Here is a 23,601-nt window from a genome sequence, read left to right as displayed (position 1 = left end):
ATGACTGGCACACAAGCAAGAGTCGATGTGTCATTTCTATTGTAATCAGCTGCTTTTAGATTTCCAGGCGTCAAGGTTGACTAGATCATGCTGAGTGCTGCGTGGCTGTCAAAGTCATTCCTTTGCTCTTCTTGAGAGCAGCACCACTATTTTCTCCTCTTGCAACTTAGGCCTCTAACTTGGGGAAATAATATATTTTACAGTGGGGCTATAGGGGTATTCTTTGTGGGTAAAAAAGTTTTTCCAAGTGCAGGTTTCAAAATTTGAAATTATTTGGCTTCTCATTGTTGCTCTTTGAGGAGTAATATGTATTAAACATCCATTCTAGTGATCTAGCTTTTAAATGACCTTTTCAGTACTCATCCTTTGTTCATTTTGATTTGCTCAGATAAATTACAACCACCTGGCCTTTTGTGTTAAAGAAGGTTACATACAAAATTGACCTTTCGATTCTTACTGGGAGAGCTAGGTTCATTGTATTTGAGATTAACTGCTGTTGCTATTTTCTGGTTATGTCTTGAATAACTTTATTTGAGGAGGGTAAAGCCTATTTCTTTTGCCTGTTTGTTCCAAACTACTTCTAACACCAGAAGAATGGGCTGTCTGTGCAATACAAAAGGAAATTATGTTTAAAAAAAATAATCTGATTTTTTTGAATCCTATGATGCCTGATGATATGTATATGTTATTTCAATTTCTCTTAACCTTGATAAAACCAAAATTATCCTTTGACCATCTGCTCTTTGCCCCCTTGCTTAATAAAACTCAAACTTCTTTCTTTTTGTTGAACACTTCAAGCTCACACTTAAAGCCTGAGGAACTCTAGAACTTTGTATTTGCTCTTACCTCTGCCTGAAAAGTTCTTTTTGGCTTTATTTGTTCCTGTTCCACTCATGTAATATTGCACTTGTTCCTCTGCATTTTGTGGTCTCTAGTTAGGGTGAGCTCTATGGCTATGGAAATATTTTATGTCTGGCCTGAGACATTGAAAAGTCCATGCAGGATTCACTAGTCTCTTTTCTGCCCTTACACTTAAGGAATCCCTGGGTTGAAATGGTAAGAGTCTTAGGACTGGAGCATCCGTATTGCTAAGTTACCAGATGTGAAGTTACCTGGAGTTATAGAAAGTTTATGTGAGCCAGAAATACACTTTTTTTGTGTTAAACGGAGTTTTGAGAATGCACACCTACTCTGACTGAGTATTCAAGGTTTCAGGTCAAATGTGATTTCCGCAGAGACCTTCTGTAATCCTCCTGGTCTGAAGCACCTTCTCTCTCCACTGTCTTTCTCCCAACCCTTATGTATTTTCTGTAGCGGCTTTTTTCTTTAATATTTTCATTATTTGTTTATATATGTATATGTTGAACAAATAAGACTTTTATCTGCTGTAAACTATGCTTTTAAGTGTCCAGAGTAATCTTCAAAATTGTCAATAAGCATTTCATTTTTTGACTTTTTGTTTTAATTGTCAAAAAGTACAAACAGAACAAAATACTGCCTTACAAAACTCTGTTAAATTTTCTATTGCTCATTAGAAAAGATGGTCTTGTATCAAGTAGTACCTGAGTAATTGGCTCTTCTAGATGAATCCATTCTGCATTATTTCTTTCATCTGGACATGAGATCGTCTTTGGCAAAGTCAAAATCAGTGATGCCATCTCTGTCAATGTAGAATTAAGAATCCATATTTTAATTTTACACTTGTCCAAAGTAACCTTCAAAAATGTTTGCAGTAGTTTTACATGTCTTCAGGTTTTAGCTCACTAAGAAACAGATAAGGTTCTGTTGCTTTCAAATCCAGGCTACTTGAATAATTCTTCCACATCACAAGGTTCCCCCATTTGTCACCTTCCATTCTCCCAGTAGATGATCTAGAGGGATCCCTGATATTTTTTTGCATGCTTACTTGCTCAGTTGTGTCCAACTCTTTGCAACCCCATGGACTGTAGCCCACCGGGTTCCTCTGTCCATGAGATTTCCCAGGCAGGAATACTGGAGTGGGTAGCCATTCCCTTCTGGGGGGATCTTCACAACCCAGGGATTGAATCAGAGTCTCCTGCATTGCAGGTGGATTCTTTACCCTCTGAGCCACCAGGGAAACCAGTGTTCTTTTAGTAGCATGGAAATGCTGGCTACATAGAAACAAAAGACTCACCTCATATATCTGTTCCTAGAAAAGTGTCTGGAACACAGAGCTCAGTAAAACCTATTCACCGAGTGAATGATCACAGCCAAATGTAGTCACCAAGTAAATCAAGAACTTCCTATCAAATTGTTCTAAGACTAGGCATATATTTATTTATTTATTTAGGTGGAGAGAGGGAAGGGAAGGAATGAAAACTCTGCCTAGAATCTAAATCTAAATTCTTCAATATTCACCCTTTGGAACACCAAATAAAGAAGAATTTCAGCATCTGCTTCTGTTCCTTAGGAAATTCCTTGACAACACAGTAACAGTTGACTGAGAATTGTTTTCCTTTTAAAAAATATTGATTTGTTTCATTTTTTGGATGTGTCAGGACTTAGTTGTGGTTCATGGGCTCCAGAGCGTACAGGCTCAATTGTTGTGGTGTATGCACTTAGTTGCCCGTGGCATGGGGGATCTTAGTTCCCCAATCAGGGATCGAATCTGCATCCCTTGCACTGGAAGGCAGATTCTTAACCACTGGACCACCACGGAAGTCCCTGAGAATTGTTTTCTTATTGCTACTGCGTGAAGAGATGGACCACGTGATGTAACAGCCATGCTTGTTTTCTCATCAGTGAATTATACAAGACATGTTGCCATGTGTAAGATAAAAGCAAGTATACACAAGTATATCATCTGCATAATCAAAATTTTGCATGGAATATCAACTGTTTACTGTTACTAAGTTACAGATGATTTTCTTCTGAAAAAGTGTTCACAAGATGGACTTCTCCATTAGTGTAGTCAACAGACACACAGTTGATGAAAACCAGCAATTGACAGAGCTGGAATATATATAAATATTGCATTTAGACTAGAGAGAAATGATGAACCTACTCGTTCTTTCCTAATTTTCCTAAAAATATTAAGAGAATTGTTGGCAAATGCTAGCAGTTTCTGGAGTAGATGTGGGAATTTGGTAGGGATGGTGGGGCTAGTGAGTTTTACTTTCTTTGCTATACATCACAAACCAGCTTGATCTCTCTAAACAAAGGGTTTAACCAGGGTCTATCCAATGATATGAAGCTTAACTTATTTGATAAGCAACCTTGTAGGGTGCTGAAAGATACAGCTTTTGTATTAAGAAATGTTCCATCCTTTTAATATTAAACCTACTTTCCATGAGGACTTATAGTGATTGACATGTACAGACAGTTGTCGGATGTTCTTTCCATTTTCTTGGCTTCAAACTTCAGTTGGGAAGAATTGTGCCATCTAAGAAGTATGGTTTTGGTTTCGATGATGTTTAATTAATAATGCATAACCATAAATATATGAGGATAAGGAAGATCTGTCATGCTCTCTTTCTTTTGTCATTTCCTAAATTAACCTAAACAAAGCCAGCTCAGACTTAAAATGCCCATACTCACAAAAGTTGAATGTCTTTTTCTGTAATTCCTGTCGGTAGAAAGCTTACTCTTTGTGACCCCATGGACTATAGCGTGCCAGGCTCCTCTGTCCATGGAATTCTCCAGGGAAGAATACTGGAGTGGGTAGCCAGCTCTTCCCTTCTCCAGGGGATCTCCCCACCCAGGGACTGAACCTAGGTCTCCTGCATTGCAGGTGGATTCTTTACCATCTGAACGACCAGGGAAGCCCTTTAAGACCTTATTACATGCAAATGATGGTGATGCTATCAGCCTCATAGTTTGTGCCTCTCTCTTCTTGATAATATTGAAAACTTTTAGAGTTCCATGAGATATATTTCACATGGAAGTTATGATATCATAAAATGGGTATGAATAAATGATACCTTTAGAGTCAAGATAATTCACTACAGAGTATAGGTCACATTGCACATACAACTGTGTAAACCCCAAAGCTTGGAAACACTGAGCTAAACAAAGGGAAGAAATAAAAGGAAACTTTAGAAACACATGTTTGAACTTCAAACCCATTCTGCACTTAAGAAGTTCTTATTTAGCAAATAGGGATGTGTAGGGAATTTTAAAGCTGTCTTGCTTGCTTTTATAATTTACTCCATTCTGTTTTAAGCGTGAATATATATTGATAGATTTGTTTATTAAAAGAATTTAAGAAAACAGTGGAGTTACATTTTGATTCTAAAAGAGGGCCAATTAGTTTCTAAAGACAGTAGTAAGTTAAATTATTGAATCTACTGAAATTGGAAAAAAAATTAATAAAAGTGTCATCTTTTAGTGCTAGATTCGTAGATTCATAGATTTTTCTAGTGCTCATCTATTTACCCGTTATAGGTCTATATAGTCTGTAGGTTAAAAAATCTCTGGACCAGAGGATCTATAGGTCCCTTTTAAGTCTAAACTCTGTGATGACTGTCTTTTATTCATATCAGTGATATGTTCAATGTTATTCAGATGACAACAAAGACATTCATTTGCAGGCATTAATCTTTATCTTGACATTTTATTTTGTTTTAAGGGCTTCCCTGTTAACTCAGACAGTAAAGAATCTGCCTGCCATGCAGAAGACCCAGGTTCAAACCCTGGGTCAGGAAGATCCCCTGGAGAAGGGAATGGCAACCCACTCCAGTATTCTTGCCTGGAGAATTCCATGGACAGACCATGGAGTTGCAAAGAGTCAGACACAACTGAGCAACTAACACTTTGAAATTTTATATAAGAGTTTTAGTTTTGAGTTTCAGTTACTTTGAATTATATATATAATTTTAGGAATATTCACACATACACTTTCACACATACATTGACATGAGTATGTTTTATACTGATATAATCTCTTGGCATTTTAGAGAAAATATTGAACTTTGTATTTTGGAAAATTTAGAAAAATTTCCATTTCTACTCTCTTCTTCTCTCTGGTAGTAGGCTTGATGACAATAAAGGTCGGTTTTGTTTCTGACATATTACTGCTTAAACAACAAACCTGCATACCTGAACAATCTACCTTGAATGTCTGCTGTGACCATTTGACAGTTAAGGACATTTTACTTTAAAATAATGAAGAAAAACTGAGTAAACTTGTAGCTTGCAGATTTAGTTATAAAAATGATAGAATTATCATGCTTTTCTAATTCATTGATGCATTATCCTTCCACTAAAAAAAATGATCTTTTGCTTATTATACTTTGTGTTGTGTCTGTGTTAATAATATAAATACTTTTTCATGAAATGTTGCTTTACATATAATTCAAGCTCCTTGTTCATTTTAGTATGTAAGCTCAAAAATAATGACTAAAGAATTTTGATTGATCCTTTTATACCTTTCTAAATCTAAATAATTTCTATTAAAATATGAATGCATTGTGATGACTTTATGGCAGTTTTCCTTATAATATTTATAGCATGGTAATAAAGTGAATGAAGACAGATAAGAAGCCTAGTGGTGATTTGTTGGATCCACAGAATTGACCCATTTTTTAAAAATGAATATCCCCTTACTTTTGAGCATAAGGCATACATTGTAGAATATCAGAACAGTGTGATTGTGTTAGTTGCTCAGTCGTGTCTGACTCTTTACAATTCCATGGACTGTAGCCCACAAAGCTCCTCTGTCCGTGGAATTTTCCAGGCAAGGATACTGGAGTGGATTGCAATTCCCTTCTCCAAGGGATCTTCCCAACCAGGAATCAGACCCAGGTCTTCCTGCATTGCAGGCAGATTCTTGACTGACTGAGCCACCGGAAAGCAGAATATCAGAGGACATATACTTTTAAAAGCTTCTTCATAATTCAGTTCAGTCATTCAGTCACGTCTGACTCTTTGTGACCCCATGAACCGCAGCACACCAAGCCTCCCCTGTCCATCACCAACTCCCAGAGTCTACCCAAACTCATGTCCATTGAGTCGGTGATGCCATCCAACCATCTCATCCTCTATCGTTCCCTTCTCCTCCTACCCTCAATCTTTGCCAGCATCAGGGTCTTTTCCAGTGATTAAAATCAGTTTAATAAAAACTTGCCTTCAGTCACATTCAGGTGATACAGATTTTTATACTTTAAGTCACTCATTCATTGTCTAGTCATCAAATACTATTGACTACAAACTAAGTGCTGAGCAAAATAAAAAACAGAAATAAATTTTTGCGTTAAAGATTTCAGGAAAGCATGAAGGTTTGAGGAGATAGTGCCACACTAATATCATAAATAACTTGTAGATAAGATGATAACTTCACGCCTGGGATGGAGTGGAAGGGTATTTGGAGGTATGGGGGGAGGCTAGACGGAATCTGAACATAGGAGGCAGGCGACAGGAAGACAACTGGAAGCAAGTTGGTTACTGTTTTGATTTTTTTTTAGTGTGTGTGTTTTTAAAGATTATTATCCTAAATCCATTAGAGTTTTAGCTTTAGGGGTGATTGGAAAAGTCATTAATATGAACTTTGGGGACTAATATGATATTTGTAGTAGTATTAGTGTGTGGAAGCATTTCATATATACATTTGATAGAATCAATGACTGTTCTCAGTTTCCATCTGTAAGCATGGATTTTCATATTGTTTTTAATTTCATGGTTTGTTTTGTAAGAGACTTTGAATAATAAAACAACAATCATACATAACGAACATGATAGTAAGAACATCCATAATTTTAAAATGTCCTTCAGCACAGTGGTTACAGCAACATGATTATAATCTATTGCATTATGATCAGTTTGTTCTTTTGGCCTTTTCTTTCTGCTGAATAATTGGCAACTGCAGATTAGTTATAAAATAGATCATCTGTTATATGGTTTCTTATCTATATGCAAAATGTCAAACTTCATTTTATATAAAAATCACAACCAACAAATAATTTTTGAAAGTTTTTACGGAAGTACTCTATATTTCCTCACAATTTTTAGGTTGAGTTTTTATCATTTAGTCACAAATGGCAGGAAGCGGTTCCAAATTAAATTCATTTTTACCACAATCATGACATTTTCCAACTGTCTCGTAAATTTGCAACATTTGTTAAAAGGGAGACTAATAGAGCAAAATGTGTCTCTAGTGCCCAAGAAAATGGGCTTGTGGTAATTAGAGTGCCATCTTTAAAGACAAAGTTACGGCTTGAAATTTTAACATAATAATTGTACCAATGAACTGTTACTGAGTTCTCACAATGTGCCAGATTCTGTGTCGAGCAGTGCAAATGCTTTTAGTATTAGCAAAACTTCTAATAGCATTCCTCTTCCCGTTTAATAGAGAATAAGCCTTAGAAAGGTCTATGTAATTTGATGATGGTGCAGTAGGTAATGGGTGGAGAAACTGGGAATCAAAACAAGTTCTCTAAGGGCTAGTTGTAGGTGTAGACACTATTGATAGCCCAATTTTGCTATGAGAAAATATGAGGCTTATAGAGGTCTAAATAATTCAGAGAGGTATAAATAGTACCTTAAACGGCTACTAAGTGGAAAACCAGGTATTCAAACACAGATTTTTTTAACTCTAAAGTCTAACTAAATTGCCTGTCAGTATCGTCATTAAATTTCCAGGAAATTTGAGTTGTAAGCATAAAATGTGAATTGTTTATGTCTCTTTTGTTCTGACACAGAAGGGGCAAAATTCAAGAAGTAATGCACATAGACGTTAACTGGCAAAAGAAAGGACGATTGTTAAGGACTCAGCCGAGAGCCAGGAATTTAGTAGCATGACAAATCTCACTTTGTTCCATGTTATTATTTTAGGGTCATCCTATCAAAGCAAGAGTGTTTTAGGATAAAACTTTTTACTCCCTCTAAGTTTCCCGGGTCAGAACGATTTCATTAGGTTCCCCAAAGTCAGAAACTTGGTACACTGGCCAAAGTCCTCGAACTAGTCCTCTGTTACGTGACCCCGAGTGAATTAATTTGGCGAATTCCCTGTTTGTAACCTCTGCTGTACACTGTCTTGTGCTCTCATTATTTTTATTTCACCGTATCTTGTTTTACGAACTTCAGTGTTACGGTCCTGGGCAAGAACAGTGTCTTTCCTCTGCGAAGAGTACTGTAGTAACATTCAGTTCTTAAAAACTGATGAAAACTCAATGCTCAGAAGACAAACTGGAATCTTTTAAAGTGCCTTTTTGTCCTATTGGTAAACTTTGTAAAATGAATAAAACTATCAATCACTGATTTTTCTTTATTATGAGTGTAGGAGGTGGTCAAAATAATACATTATTTTTCAGAGAAATCTAGTCTTTGTTAAAGATAGTGAATTTAGAATAATCATAGATTTACATTACAATCTGTGGGACTGAGTTCTCATTAATTATATTTTGTAGAGCTTTTACTTTTAGGTGTAGCAAAAAGGCAAGGTGAAGAAACAAATTGGTTTTTTTTAAAGAATCAGTTATAGGAGATGCCATTTATAAGCTAAGGGAAACTAGTAAAAATGAAGAAACTTTAATACAAATGTTAGAAAATTGCCTTAATCCAAACTAGAATTTATAGTTTTCTCAAGGGAATTATTATATTAACTGTAACAGAGGCAGTTTGTGTATTCCTGTGTGTGTATCTGTGTGTGCATTTATGTTTTATCAGATAAAAAGAACATGGTGTCTTCTACACTTAGCATCCACTGGTATTTGGAGTAACATTATGTTTGCATTTTGCATAGACACAGTATTCAGATCAATTGGCCACTCCTATCGAAAGAGACACAAATAAGATTCTCTTGGCCAGCAGCTGTATTTTTAATAGTGCAAGTCTGAGTTTATACTAAAGTGAATAATTTGGGTGATTTAGATCACATTTGCTTTTTACTCTGAATATGTTTTTAATATGTCTTCATTATGTATCTTCTTCTAAAAATACATACAATTTAAGACCTTGAACTCTAGCTAGGTAATAGTTGCATTATTTCTGTCCCATATTCGCAAGCGGATGTTCTCTCTTCAATAAGAAAAGCAAGCCCTTAGATTATGTTTGAGATGCTCATTACATGAACACTGTCACTGCGGTGTCACAAGTGTTAAAATAAAAATGTTAAAAATAAAGAGCCATCAGGTGTTGGCTTTTGTTCCTTCACCATGAGAAAGGGAACTTTATGAATGATGCATCACAGTGCTCCGTACATTTACATTCAAAGACCAGTTGTTAATGTTTTAAGTTACTGCCAGTGAATCTTTAGAAATCACAGTGAATAATGAAGCCATTCATTGTGTTCAAGGATTTTGTCTTCAGCGATAGGATTTTCTTCTCATTTGAAAGAGTGTTTAATTGCATTGCTCATCTACTTTTAATATTTAATAATAATTTTATTAGCTGTGTTGAATGAGGAGGGCAAGATTCGCAATATCTAGTACTGGTCATCAATTTTTTCTTATCATGACTTAATGAATATTATAATTACAAGGGGAGGCAGAAATATAAATTAGCTGGGTACTTGGTTGGGACTTGCTGGTTTATTGGTTTTTGTTTGGGCAAAGCCGAGAAGAGACGCAAAGAGAAGAAACAAATATCTGAAGAGTGTTTTAGAAGCCCTGGCACACGTTTTTGCAACCTACTAATCATTTAAATAATAAACACCATGGCTTTGAATAAAGTTAAAAACACTGACAATAAAAATCCCTGCTGGTGCTATAGCAATTGACAAGGGGGATCTTGATGACTTACAAGACTGGGGTCTTGGCGGGTGTATGTTCCTTTAATCTCTATTAATGCATTTTGACAATTTTTCATTCTCTTTTCTCAATCATTTGTACTGCTGTTTGCTTTCAGCTAAGACACAGGCATGAGTTATTTTGAGTGGAAAGACTTGGCACACCTGTCATCATAATAGCAGTTTTTCCTTAAGTAGTACCTCTCACCTGAAGTTTTCAAAGTGCTTTTCACTCGGCCTATGAGGTGGCGGTCAGGAGGCACCATACATTTCAAGCCTATAAGGAAATATAACCCAGGCCATGAGGAGAAAATAATTTTCATTTTTATTGATCTAGATATGAATATGTGTATTACCTCTAAATTTTAGATGCCATTTTTTTTCCAAACAGGACTGGATATTGTTGAATTTAACGTGTCCTAAAACCTGTCTTAAAACGAGTGCTTTTTAACCCCCTCCAGCAACTGCTCCGAGAACGACAGCAGATGGCCAGCCGTCCCTTTGCGTCTGTTGATGTAGCCCTGGAAGTGGGAGCTGAACACACAGACTTTCTGCGAGGGTCATTAGAGGTAGGAACAGTGGTGGTGAGAGGGGACTGCTGTGATTTGCATATTTATATTACTTCTCTAATCTGCATCTGCTTGTGAAGCCAAACAGAGTCTGATTATCTAGAGTTGACAAGATTCAGCTACATATGTTATGCCATTTTCAAGGCACATAGTTTTAATAGTATGACATGAGCTGTAACAAAAGCCACTGGAGAGTCTATTAGTCTAGGCAAGAGTGACAGACTGCTCACCTGGCACCCTTTCCCTGTCAGATAGGAACCGAAGGAATTTAAGATACAGGTACGATGAAAGAAACAACGCATCTGTATTTAGTCCTAGGAGTGCCCAACACCCCTCAGTTAACAGGTCACATCTATCTTTATTAACAAAGTTGACTATAAAAGGTGGGTGGAGATGAGTTGCATTTTAATTACATAGTTTCACTTTTTGAATGTTGAAGGTTGTAGAATATAGTGACTATTTTTATTTTATGGCTGTATTAGTACAGTATCATATTGCAAATGGGGAGATGGAGTATGGTGAAAGAGAAATGATTATGTGCGAGTAAATGTGGTTTTCAGATCTTGAAATAGTGCATGACATGGTTTCTGAAAATAATGGGGGTTCCCAAAGAGCAAAAATCCACAGATTGTGATTCACAACTCATGACAGCATTCTGAGGCATAGCAATTTTATTCTATGCTTATTTTCCAAATTTTTTGTTTTATACATGTTAAGATGTTTAAACAGAAAGATTTAAAAATACCTTACAGTTGAAATATTTTATTCACCTTTTAAAAAGTGCCCTTATGTGACTGACTTCATGTTGCTATATTTAGACTTTGCTTTTCTTTGAGGAAAGCAAGGGATATAAAAATAAACTCCTCCAAATACCTAGGCACAAATATAATTGATCTTGTCCATAAAATTTTTGGTTATTCTGAAAAAACTAAAACTAAATCAGACATGATGCACAAAGGACAGTTTTGGAAGACATTTCTCTAAGTAATTTTTTTTTTTTTTTTTAGCTTTTGTGTCCTTGATTTTTTACTACTCTAGATCACAGGCTGTCACCGAAGCTTAGAACATTAGATAATGTGTGGGTATATCTTCTATTGCTTAGGGAGAAGTGCTCTAATTTCTAACTTCGCAGTAAGTGCTCTAATTTCATTCTGACCCTTAATTTCAAATACCTTTAGTACAAAACTTTTAACAAATTGAAAACTCTATCTGAATCTAACTTCCTTTTTCTCCTCATCTATTTAAAGCATTCTTGAATGCTGTTAAAACTCAACTCATAAGAGAAAAACAAATGTAAATGATGCATACGTAAGTTGAGATAAAACACTCATAAACTTAAGGAACAAATGTAACAAATATACATAATAAATAGTTTATTTTGTAGAGTTTAAAAACTTCTGCCTCTGCTTTCCTTTTGCTCACGTTTACTTGGTAGTCCTTTATTCGCGTGTTTCCGACTTCTCTGTGTCCTTTTGTCATTACTAGTTAGATGAATAACTGGTGTGTATCCCTTGTTTTCTAAAACTTAAATTCAGAACGTCACAGAAGAATAAAACCTACCTACCTACTCCCATTTAGAAAGTTTTCTGGAGATCTGGTTCTACTTACCAATGTGTAGTTTTGTTGGCTTTTTGTAAACAGCTTTATTAAAATGTAGTTCATATGCCATACAATTTACCTATTTAAACTGTGAAATTTAGGGGTTTTAGTATATCCAGACTTGTGTAACCATCACCAAAAATCAATTTTGGAACGTTTTCATCTTCCGCTAAAGAAACTCCCTTCTCACCCCCTCTTTTTCCTCAAGCCTCGTTCTCAACCATAGACAAGCCCTAATCTACTTTTTGTCCTTATATGAGTTTCCTATAGTATATTTTCATTCCATTTCATATAAATGGGGTCATGCAATATGTGGTCTTTCGTGACTAGCTTCTTTTACTTAGCCTTAGTGTCTTTAAGTTTCATCCCACATTGTGGATGAGTATTTAATTTCTTTCTATTGCCAAGTAATATTTGATATTATTGATACAAGAGGGATGTCTCAGGTGACTTAATGATGAAGAATATGCCTGCGAATGAAGAGACATGGGTTCAATCCATGGCTCAGGAAAATGCCCTGGAGTGGGAAATGGCAACCCACTCCAGTATTCTTGCCTGGAAAATTCTAGGGACAGATGATCCTGGCTTGCTACAGTCCATGGGGTCACAAAGAGCTGGACACGACTAAGTGACTGAGCATGCACACACACATTATTGATATAGCACAGTTTGTTTTTGCACTTGTGAGTTGATGAACATCTAGGCTATTTCCACTTTTTGAATATTTTGAAAAATGCTACTGTGAATATTTGTCTACAAATTTTGTTTCCTTGCATTGGAATATATAAATAAGAATTGAATTTCTGGGTAATTTGGTAATTTTTTATTACTTGTTGAAAAGACTTTCTATCTACACTGAATAATCTTGGGACTCTTGTTTCAAATCCATTGACCATAAGTGTGAGAATTTGTTTTTATAATCTCAATACCATTCCATTAATCTATAGACATTTATAGTTTTAAATCTACAATATGACAGTACAATGCTATTTTGATTACTATAGTTTTGTAGTAAGTTTTAGAATTAGAAAATATGAGTCCTCCAGCTTTATTTGTTTTGAATGTTGGCTTTTCTGGGTCATTTGAATTTTGACAGGAATTTTAGGATCAGTTTGTCAATTTCTGCAAAGAAACTCACAAGTACTTTAATAGGGATTGTATAAAATCTGTAAATCAATTTGGGAGAATTTACAGTATCTTAACAAGTTATGACCAACCTAGATAGCATATTCAAAGGCAGAGACATTACTTTGCCAATAAAGGTCCGTCTAGTCAAGGCTATGGTTTTTCCAGTGGTCATGTATGGATGTGAGAGTTGGACTGTGAAGAAAGCTGAGCACCAAAGAATTGATGCTTTGGAACTGTGGTGTTGGAGGAGACTCTTGAGAGTCCCTTGGACTGCAAGGAGATCCAACCAGTCCATTCTAAAGGAGATCAGTCCTGGGTGTTCATTGGAAGGACTGATGTTGAAGCTGAAATTTCAATACTTTGGCCACCTCTTGCGAAGAGTTGACTCATTGGAAAAGACTCTGATGCTGGGAGGGATTGGGGCAGGAGGTAAAGGGGACGACAGAGGATGAGATGGCTGGATGGCATCACCGACTCGATGGACATGAGTTTGAGTGAACTCCAGAAGTTGGTGATGGACAAGGAGGCCTGGCATGCTGCAATTCATGGGGTCGCAAAGAGTTGGACACGACTGAGCGACTGAACTGAACTGAACTGAACAATATCTTAACATGCACATTATTAAGGTGGTAGCTTTGTTAATTGAGTACCTTTATCCATGCTCCAAATAAACTTAGGATTCTAAATTCAATATCAGATTTTCTTCATCTTGATAAACAAATATGATTTCTGATATTTAAAATTCCCTGTATCCATATATTTCTGATCTCAAGTAAATTGACAACTTAATTTTTTTTTTAAATTTCAAGTTGAAAATATTGTCCTTCAGTAATTTTTAGAGCTTAAATTGTTTTTTTATATGAATTTAATATCAGAAATAAATAATGGCTGCTAAATGCTAATTTATTTAATATTCTTTGGAAAATAATAGAGGTAGAAGCATAAGGTTTAAAATCATGTTTTGTTTTTTCCTTTGCATTTTGTAATTACTACTAACTGGAAGTTATCTCTCTGCTATATGTACACATACATGTGTGTACATATACATTTGTATGTTGCATGTGAGATTTACTTTCCATTGTCACCGTACTCTAGATCCACTCCAAATCTCTCTTTTTATATACATAACCTAGTATGATGTGGCACTGATTTGCTTACACAGCAAAATATGAAGCCTAGGCCTGTTCTGAAATAACATTAAGGACTTTATTTAAACCTAGAAAATAAAAGTAATTTTAAAATTCCTTTGCTGGGTTTTTCTTAAAATTCAGAGTTTAAGTTCAACCCAAAGCCATAGGTTAGCTGGCTATTACTATTCTGTAAATATTCATTGAGTCTTCATAATGTGGTAATTTAAGGAATGGATTTCTTTCAAATTAAATTGGACTCTCATGTGCCACTCTGAGTTCCACATCTATATTGTCAGGGGGAGAATATAGGTGTAATATAGAATTATTTATACTTGATGCATCCGTAGTAATGGTTCTGTACACCAAAATGTTCTATTCTATGAAGTAGACATGTTCCTAAAAGTTTGTATGAGTTGATTATGTTTTTTTAGTGGATGAAGAGTATTCAGTCTTCATACTGTGTGTAGTAAACCCTAGGTGTAAAAGCTCTTTGTGAGTAAAAAAAAGATTTTGGTGTGAATACTCACCCCCTAAATTATCTGTAAGCAAGTTTGAATCATTATATTTTTCTAAATTATAGTGAAAAATTAAGAACTTATTAAAATTTAATAAATACACGTAGAATATAAATTTATAAACTCAACTTGTCAGTTGGTTTTAAATTTATTGTAAGAAAAAAATAGGGTTATTTTTGTGATGACCTTGTGACCCATATAGTGTGTATTTATCAATTTTCTTCCACTAAGGAATAGCGTGATAATTTATAGTAACTGCTTAACAAATGTTTATGGCGTGCTGCGTATACGTCAAGTGCTCTTCTTAGCACTTTAGAAGCATCAGGGAACACAACAAAGAACCCTGTCCTCGTGGAGTTCATGTTCTAACAGGGAAAATAGGTTATTTAATATGTTGCTCCTGCTGCTGCTGCTAAGTCGCTTCGGTCGTGTCCGACTCTGTGCAACCCCATGGACTGCAGCCCACCAGGCTCCTCCATCCATGGGATTTTCCAGGCAAGAGTACTGGAGTGGGGTGCCATCGCCTTCTCCGTATTTAATATGTTAGGACGTGGCAACTGCAATGGAACAGGAAAAAAATAAAACAGGATAAGGCTTGGAGAGTGCTTTGTGGAGGTGAGGGAGAGCATGCATATTGAATCAGGTGGTGGTCAGGGTGACCTCATTGAGAAGGTGAGAGTTGAACAAGGCTTGAAAGAGGTAAAGGAATTAACCAGGTGGCAGATTCTCAAGGGAAAGTGTTCCCAGCAAAGAGAATGGCTAGAGCAGAGGTGCTAAGGTGGGCATGACGGGCAAGTTCATAAAATAGCAGGCTTTGGGCAGGGGCAGGTACAGGACGAGGCAGAAGATACAGGGTCTTGTAGGCCTTTTGTAAAAACTTTGACTTCAATCCTAAGCGAAGAGGAGAGAGTCAGTTGCCGGACTGACTGACATAATCTGTTTCTAAAAGATCATTCTGCTTTTTGGGGTTGACAATAGTTTGACGTGGAATATCATTAGATGGTTCCCTGACAAGCAGACATCAAGACAAGGAATTGGTTCATTTGAAGAATATGCTGGTAGGGAAATGGAGCCATGAGAAAGGGAATGGAGACCAGCTAATACCACATGGTAAACTACGGCTTGATTTCCGTGGAGACACTCTGAGAGTCAGGGTAAAATGCATGTCACACTACGGACATCAGTGCAACAGAGCTGAGTGTGTATTCCTCAAGTCCCTCCAATCACTGACTGAGGGCCACTTCCCAGGAAGTCAGAGAAAGCCCCCAGGCAAAGAAATGAAGGCTTTGGCCTTGGAAATGAGCAGAAAACTGACATGGTAACTGAGAGGTTGGAAATCAACCCAAAGTTTCTGCTATGAGGGGCAAGTATAGAGGGAGAGAAGCTTGTTACAAAGCTCCTGTGGGAATCCATGCAGGAGGTAATGGTGGCGAGACCAGGATTTTAGCAGGGAAGTGTCTGATTCTGGACTTTGTTTTTAAGTCATGATGTGTTCTCATTTTGAAAGTCTTTCTAGAGACTTTGTGTTTGTAAGATCCAAACAGAAAAGAAGACACGATTTTCTCTCCTTAACTGGCACTGTAATGGATCTAGAGCTTCTGATGCTGTTGTACTTAATCACTAAGAGAAATAGTCAGTCTCTCAGTGACTGTGGCAACAACAAAATTCGTGCCTTTCCTCTATAATGACAGAAACCATGAGAAACTGAGGTAAAAGACCCGAGAGGCCATTGAGTGACTTAGGTTGGCTGGGCTTCCTAGATCTGGTGTCACATGAAAAGTATACAGTTTGATCACAAACAAGTTAATTGATAGCCCTTTAGTTTGATGTTAAAAATGTACTTTCCTTGTTCATGGTGTTTTGTGGAGAGAGTAGTTTAGGAAGGAAGGAGGGAAGGAGTTGGCAGTTTTATAAACTTGGATGCGTCCTCCAATGTCACTGATAGGTTTTGCTGGGATATTGTTCTTTGTTTCTATTTTTATTTCAAATTATTTTAGCCAATTATTTTTTGCTTCTAATACTAAAGCAAAATAATATTTCTACCTCTAATACTGAAAAACTAGAAAACATTTTAATGGCCAAAAGTAAAGCATTTGTTAGTTAATGTATTATATTTTACAAAATGTTATATAAATTGTGATCTAATTTTTGATAAACATTGAAAAAAGTCTGGTATAATAAATTCTTAATAATAAATGTTGTATAGGTGGGTGGCATATATGGGTTATTCTTGTTGCAAGTCTGTGTTGTCCTTTCTATTACGGTATGCATGGCTCTTTTTAACAAGGAAAAAATAAAAGCAACAACAAAGCAAAAATATAAAATATTAAGTTTTTCCCTTAAGTTTTAGACCCTTGTACTGACTGCATATTGGAGCTTGAAATTTTGCCAGTTATTCAAAATAAACATTTTCAACCATCATTTCTGTGTTAGGGAACAGAAACTCATAAACGTATTATACATATTCTGGACTGCCCTGTTAACATTTTTACCCATCATGATGAATTTATCCACATTTCAAATTTTGAAAATGTAGGTGACCATTGGGTTTTATTCTACAAGCTTAGTACTTAGGTGTTCACCAAGCATTACACTCAAGAGTGCTTTCCAAACAATACAGGTAAAGGTTATATGACAAGGTAAGGAACTTAAACCTGAGCTTCCTAGGTCATGAGAACAAGTGAAATGTTTAAATTGAGTTTAAGATACTGTTTTTCAAAACTTATTTACATACACTGTCTCAATCTCATTTGAGCCTTATGTCAATCTTACAAAATACAAAGCAGATTTTGTTTGTTCTGTTTACTGTTGAGGAAACTGAGGCTCTGTAAACTTAAGATCTTTGGTCAAGATCACAGTTTAGTCACCAGTAGAGAATGGGGTGGCAAAAAGCCAGATACAACTTAGCAACTAAACAAGAGAGTAAGCATAGAGTTTGAATCTGAGATTGGCCCTGGAGTTTCTCTTTCACAGCATTCTCAAATATGCTGATTTTAGTTCATGTTGAGAATACATTTTAGGCCCCAACGTATCTCTGGAGTACTTTCTTTTGTAAAGCTGTTTATGAGCATAGAGTTACCTAATATTTATGTAGTGTTCTTTGATTCCTGGTGCTCATGAGTAATGGAGACAGTTCAACCTATTACACTACACAAGAAAAAAGGTGACAGGCACATTGTTTAAATCAAGGCCAGACACAGTGAGCGTCTCTCATGTTAAGAGCATTGCTGGCTTTGCTCCCAGAGCAGCATGAGCCCAGTTCTCTGCTGATGGACACAGCCAGTGGCCTCTCTAGCGTTTCATTCCTGGACTGGCATCTTCATGGACAGTAATTCCAGTGGCTGGCCTGAGCATTTCCTGGGTCTCTGATTTTTTTCAGATTGTTATGGCTGTCTTGCAGTACTTCATATTTTAATTATTTTATTAAAACTTATTCTTAGTGTTCTGATCATAAAAACAATAAATCCTCATTGTAGAAAAATACAGAAATAATCAAAATTAAAATATTTCACCCATAAGTATCCACAGCTGAAACTTTTATATCCTTCCAACATTTTCCTTTTGCATATATGTATGTTTACAAAATTCAAAGTATATTCTGTACGTGATTTTGCATCCTGTTTTTCTCATTATAATAAGAAAAATTTCTTTTTTTTAAATTTTTTAAAAAAGATTATAAAATTGAATTTATTGAGTTTCACACAAGATGCACTTATAAAATTAGTACTGAATGCCATTTTAACAGAGGAAATGAACATCAGTCCAAACTCCCAATATGTTCTGCAAAAAAAAAAAAAAAAAACTTCCCAAAATGACAGCATAGTTACAGAGTCAATCAGCAGATGAATGGATAAGAAAGCTGTGGTACATATACACAATGGAGTATTACTCAGCCATTAAAAAGAATACATTTGAATCAGTTCTAAAGGTGGATGAAACTGGAGCCTATTATACAGAGTGAAGTAAGCCAGAAAGAAAAACACCAATACATACAGTATACTGATGCATATGTATGGAATTTAGAAAGATGGTAACAATAACCCTGTATACGAGACAGCAAAAGAGACACTGATGTATAGAACAGTCTTTTGGACTCTGTGGGAGAGGGAGAGGGTGGGATGATTTGGGAGAATGGCATTGAAAAAAAAAAAGAAAAGAAAAATTTGTACTTCTGAGTTTTATTTTAAAATGTCCTGTCAGTTGTCTGTAGTAGAACATAATTTATTTGACTGTTTATTTTGAAATAGCTTGATTCTAATTTCACAGTATTACAAATAGGGCTATAATTAATGTTTGTACATAACTCTTGATCCTAATCTGCAAAAAGATGAACTACTAGGTCAAAAATTGTGACCTTTTATGCATCTTGATATATTGCTTACTTACTTTCCAGAAAGGTCCTTTTTCAAACTACCTTTAACAAGGAGTGAGAATTCCTGTTTTCCTACATCTTTGTTAAAAATTATTTTAAAAGCAATTTTAAAACAATTTTGGTAATTTTGTATAAGAAATGTTATATTCTCCACCAGACTTATTAGTATTAAAAGTAACATCAAATATTTTCATATTTTTAACCATTTGTATTTCTCCTAGCTCATTTTATTAACTGTTATTCCCATGTCCTTTTCTGTTTGATATCATCTACTGATGACAATTGGATTACATAAGAAATTTTTTATTAGTTACAGAAAATTTGAAAATGTTTCTTAACTAATTCAGTATCTTTCTTCATCCTTCTATTGGAACTTTTTTGCTTAAGTTGCTTATTAAATGTTTGTAATTTTCTGTTACAAATAGTTCCCTTCTGGATATTGCTATTAAAATGTTATGTTTTCTCTATTTTTTTCCTACTAATCAAACTGGTTTAGTAATATTTTCAGATATTACTCTTGCTTTTTTTTAATCCTAAATTTTTAAATGATCTTTGCTTCTTTGATGGCCTTCTCTTGAATTGAAGATTTTTTTAAATCATTATTTCCTTTTCTCCTCACCTTCACATTCTTTCTTCTCTTTTGGCCAATACTCTTAAAATTTTAGCAGGTATAGTTTCAGTCTGAATATAATGAGCTCTTCCCTAATATAAATAGAAGGTTTTCAAACAATTTAAACCTTGTTTTCCTCTTATGTATCATAATTATCTTATTTGTAGTTTTGTGAGTTTTAAACATCGTTATTGTTTTTGCTGTTTTACATGATCAATATTTGTTTAAATTTTCCTGTATAGTCACTATTTTTTTTGATCACTGTTCTTTGCATTCAGAGCTTCCTTCTGAAGTGTTTCCATCTGCCTATTATTTTTCTTTAAAATTCCTTTAGCACATGTCTTCTGATGATAAACTCTTAGCTTGTTGCGCATTGCCCCCCTCTTTAGTTTCACGTAAGGCTTTGGAGCATCACCATTGCTTACAATCTAAAAAATGTTTTGGAAATACACATTATCAACCATCTAGTTACTTTGCAGTAGGAGTGCCTTACTCAAACACTTTGCTTACGTGAAAATTTTTCTGGCTTTTGGCTTCCATTGTTGCAACTGAGAATTCTTCTGACGGTATAGTTGTCATCCTTTTAGAGCTAATCTAGCTTCTCTTACCAATGGTTTTTAAAATCCCTTTGTCTTTGGTGTTCTGCAGTGTTATGGTGATTTTCCTAAGCATACATTTATTTGTATTTATTCTCTTTGGCTTATTTTGTGCTTTCTAGATCTAAGGATTCATACCTTTTAGAATTTCTTTCTGTTTACTTCTAAAATTTCTCAGTTATCCCTTTGAGTTTTTCTCTCCTTCATTGTCTCTGTTCTCCTAAGATACTGATTAGTTGGATATCAGATTAACTCATTCTACCCTCAGAATCTCTTAATCTCTCAGGTTAGTGCTTTCTATCTCCTCTCTCTCTGTTTCTTCTGGCTTGTTTCTTCAGAGCCTTGTTACAGCTCAGTAATTCTTGTTCAGTAGTATATAAACTGCTCTCTACCCTAGCCACTGGATATCTTTAAACAGATTTTTTTTTCATTTTTAAAAGTTCTATTTGGTTTTTCTTCAAATCCACTTAGCACTTTTCAAAAGTCTTCTTGCTTGCTAGTTTTTATTGCCTCACATTTCATTCCAAACATAATTATTTTTATTTTATAATATAAAATAAAAATATTTAAATATCTGAAATCATTTTATTAAATAGATCATTATTAAATAGATATTTTAAAAGATCATTTTCATATCTGAAATCTTTGGAAATCTAAATCTATCAGTTTCTTTCTATGGGCTCTCATTTACTGTGGCTTATTTCCTTGTGAGTTTGATGATCCTTGTAAACTCTTATTTGTTTGATCTTAATCTGTGGTTTCCTGAAGGCCTAAATAAAGAATGCTTTCCTCCAGCCATTTCTTCCAGGATCCATGGCATGGCACAGGGATCTCAAACTCAGCTTTCTTATCTTGTAAATTACTTATATCAGCTTTTATCCTCAGGGAATCTCTGCTTTTATGTTTGCTTGCCACTCCCTGCTCCCCTTTCCAGTTTTAGCTGTTTGTCTTGGAGCACTCCCTAACTGCAGTACTTATAATTTGGTTATTTTGTAGTGAGAGGACCCTGCTTAAATATTATTAATAGCTTTGTCTTCAGCAGGAGCTCAGTTTCCCTGGATGCAGGTTCTCTTTGGATTGCTGTTCTCTTGGCATTAGCTTAATTATATTCATTTTCACTACTGAGATTCCAGTATTGACTACCTCTGAGGGGATAGCAGGCAATAGGGTAGGGAGGGTTCTCCCTACTTGTAAATGGATTAGTGGTGTAGAAACAGTCAAGCCACCAACTTCCTACTGATCTTTTTAAACCCTCTAATGCTCAAGAACAAGAAAGACTCAGAACACATATTAAGCTTTTTTTTAGCCTCTTGGGGACCAGAGGGCCCTAGGAAGCTCTGTCAGGGATTATATTGACCTTCTTGGTGTTTACAGAGCTCTCTAGACCAAGTCTCTGTAATATCCCTGCCCTGGGTCTTGATGCTGATTTCTATTCACTTTCCCAGTTCAAAGAGGGTAGCATTCTGCAGGAGTCCCCTCAGTTAGAACTGTCACAGGACCCAAGCCCTATTTGCACATAAATACTCACAGGCTACAGGGGCTGTTTGCCTCAAAGAAGGAGATGATTTTCCATTAGTAGTAGAGACAGGGAAACTGCTAAGGTCACATCTTCTCACAGTCTTCATAACAAATGCTTTAGAAGACAAATGACTTTCTTATTTTAAGAAAATTATTTCGAAAAAATAGATTTTTATATGTACATCTTTGGTCTTGAAGTAAGAAAGTAACTGGTAGTAATTAATGCTTTTGTATACTTTTTTTTTTTTTCCTACTATTGCCCATGTCCATTTAGGTATTCCTCAGTTACAGCTCTCATTTTTCAAAATAAAGATCTTTGAATATATACTCAGGTAGAGCAAAGTATACTAAATATTTTGTTAACTTGATATCCCATGGGCATCAGTCGCCAACAGTATGGAAAAAGGATTAATATAAAACAGTACAACAGTGTTACAAACAGTACTTGAAGTAACAGGTTTCCCTAGTTGCATTTAGAATTTTCATTGTCTTTCTTTTAAAATTGTCAGACTTCTCCAGTAGCAGAAAATGTTTTCCAAAAAGATTTTAGAATTTATGAGATTTGGAATTACAACAATTATAATGGATTTCATGATTGAACGAAGCATGAGTTAAGAATTAAAGATGAATGAGTCTTCAGAATTAACATGATAAGGATAGAACCCATTAACATGGGATGAATATAATACAATACTTAAATTACTGAAATCTTCTTGCCCCTGCTGCTGCTGCTCCTGCTAAGTCACTTCAGTCGTGTCCGACTCTGTGCAACCCCAGAGACGGCAGCCTACCAGGCTTCCCCGTCCCTGGGATTCTCCAGGCAAGAACACTGGAGTGGGTTGCCATTTCCTTCTCCAGTGCATGAAAGTGAAAAGTGAAAGTGAAGTCACTCAGTCGTGTCCGACTCTAGCGACCCCATGGACTGCAGCCCACCAGGCTCCTCCATCCATGGGATTTTCAAGGCAAAAGTACTGGAGTGGGATGCCATTGCCTTCTCCCTTCTTGCCCCTAAATTAATATAATCAGAAGTCATAGTATGTTTAGGTGCAAGAAGTCATCTGTTTATATTTTTAATGCATAGCTTTATAAATGCTCTAGATTAACGATTAACTGTACTTGAAAGTAAAATACTGCTAGCATCATTCAGAATTCACTGAGTTCAAAGCCAAGGATATATATTTATATTTTTATGCACTTTGAAAATTAAAATTTTATAAATGGAAATTTTCATTTTGCTATTAAAACATTGAGATTATCTTGCCTTAAATCACTGAAAATGAATGTAAACTATGATGGAGAAGAATATAAAGATGAGAATAAACAACAACAAAAAGATAAGCCAGTTTCACCTCATGGTGTTTGATATGATAAACAGAAACATTTACAAATACAAAAGGCTTATAACCCTGACTGCCTATATCCATATTGGCTGTCATTCAGCAGAATAATACATTACTTAAGGATACTGTCATATCATGGTTGCGGTTTTGCAAATAAGAAGTGGCTATGTAAAGTAGGCTACAGTATCATTTATTGGGAAGTCATAAATACAGTTTAGCAATTCTTGAGGGCAGTGTCCCAGCTCTGACAAAAAAGATTGAATTTCCAACATCCTTATCTTTCACCTACTCTCAGATAAAACAGACAGTATATTGGACCCATACAAAAAAAATTATGGGCAGATTAAATTTGCTGCAACCAAGAACACACAGTATTCATGGTTATCTTTGAATAATGTCAAACGTTTCCAACACTCATTCCTTGTATGTATGTTAAAATAATGATATATAATATATTAACATAAAACCAATATTAATGTCAATTAATACAGATTACTGAGTAACTAACATAAAGTTCAGATCAGATCAGTTGCTCAGTCGTG

The 23,601-nt window shown here is 35.5% G+C and overlaps 1 protein-coding gene across 2 annotated transcripts in view; it reads left to right on the top strand.

Annotated features, from left to right (window-relative positions):
* ATRNL1 (attractin-like 1) overlaps positions 1 to 23,601 on the top strand; it is a 779,810-nt gene that overhangs the window by 487,112 nt on the left and 269,097 nt on the right. For both annotated transcript variants that reach the window (XM_010859292.1, XM_010859293.1), the window contains exon 27: positions 10,144 to 10,251. In XM_010859292.1, coding sequence (XP_010857594.1) covers positions 10,144 to 10,251 — 108 coding nt within the window. The remainder of the gene's footprint in view (positions 1 to 10,143; positions 10,252 to 23,601) is intronic.

This window comes from Bison bison, unplaced genomic scaffold (assembly GCF_000754665.1).
Source record: "Bison bison bison isolate TAMUID 2011002044 unplaced genomic scaffold, Bison_UMD1.0 scf7180017864456, whole genome shotgun sequence".
Lineage (NCBI taxonomy): Eukaryota > Metazoa > Chordata > Mammalia > Artiodactyla > Bovidae > Bison > Bison bison.
Note: the sequence above shows the minus strand (reverse complement) of the source record. Positions and strands in the feature narration are given on the sequence as shown.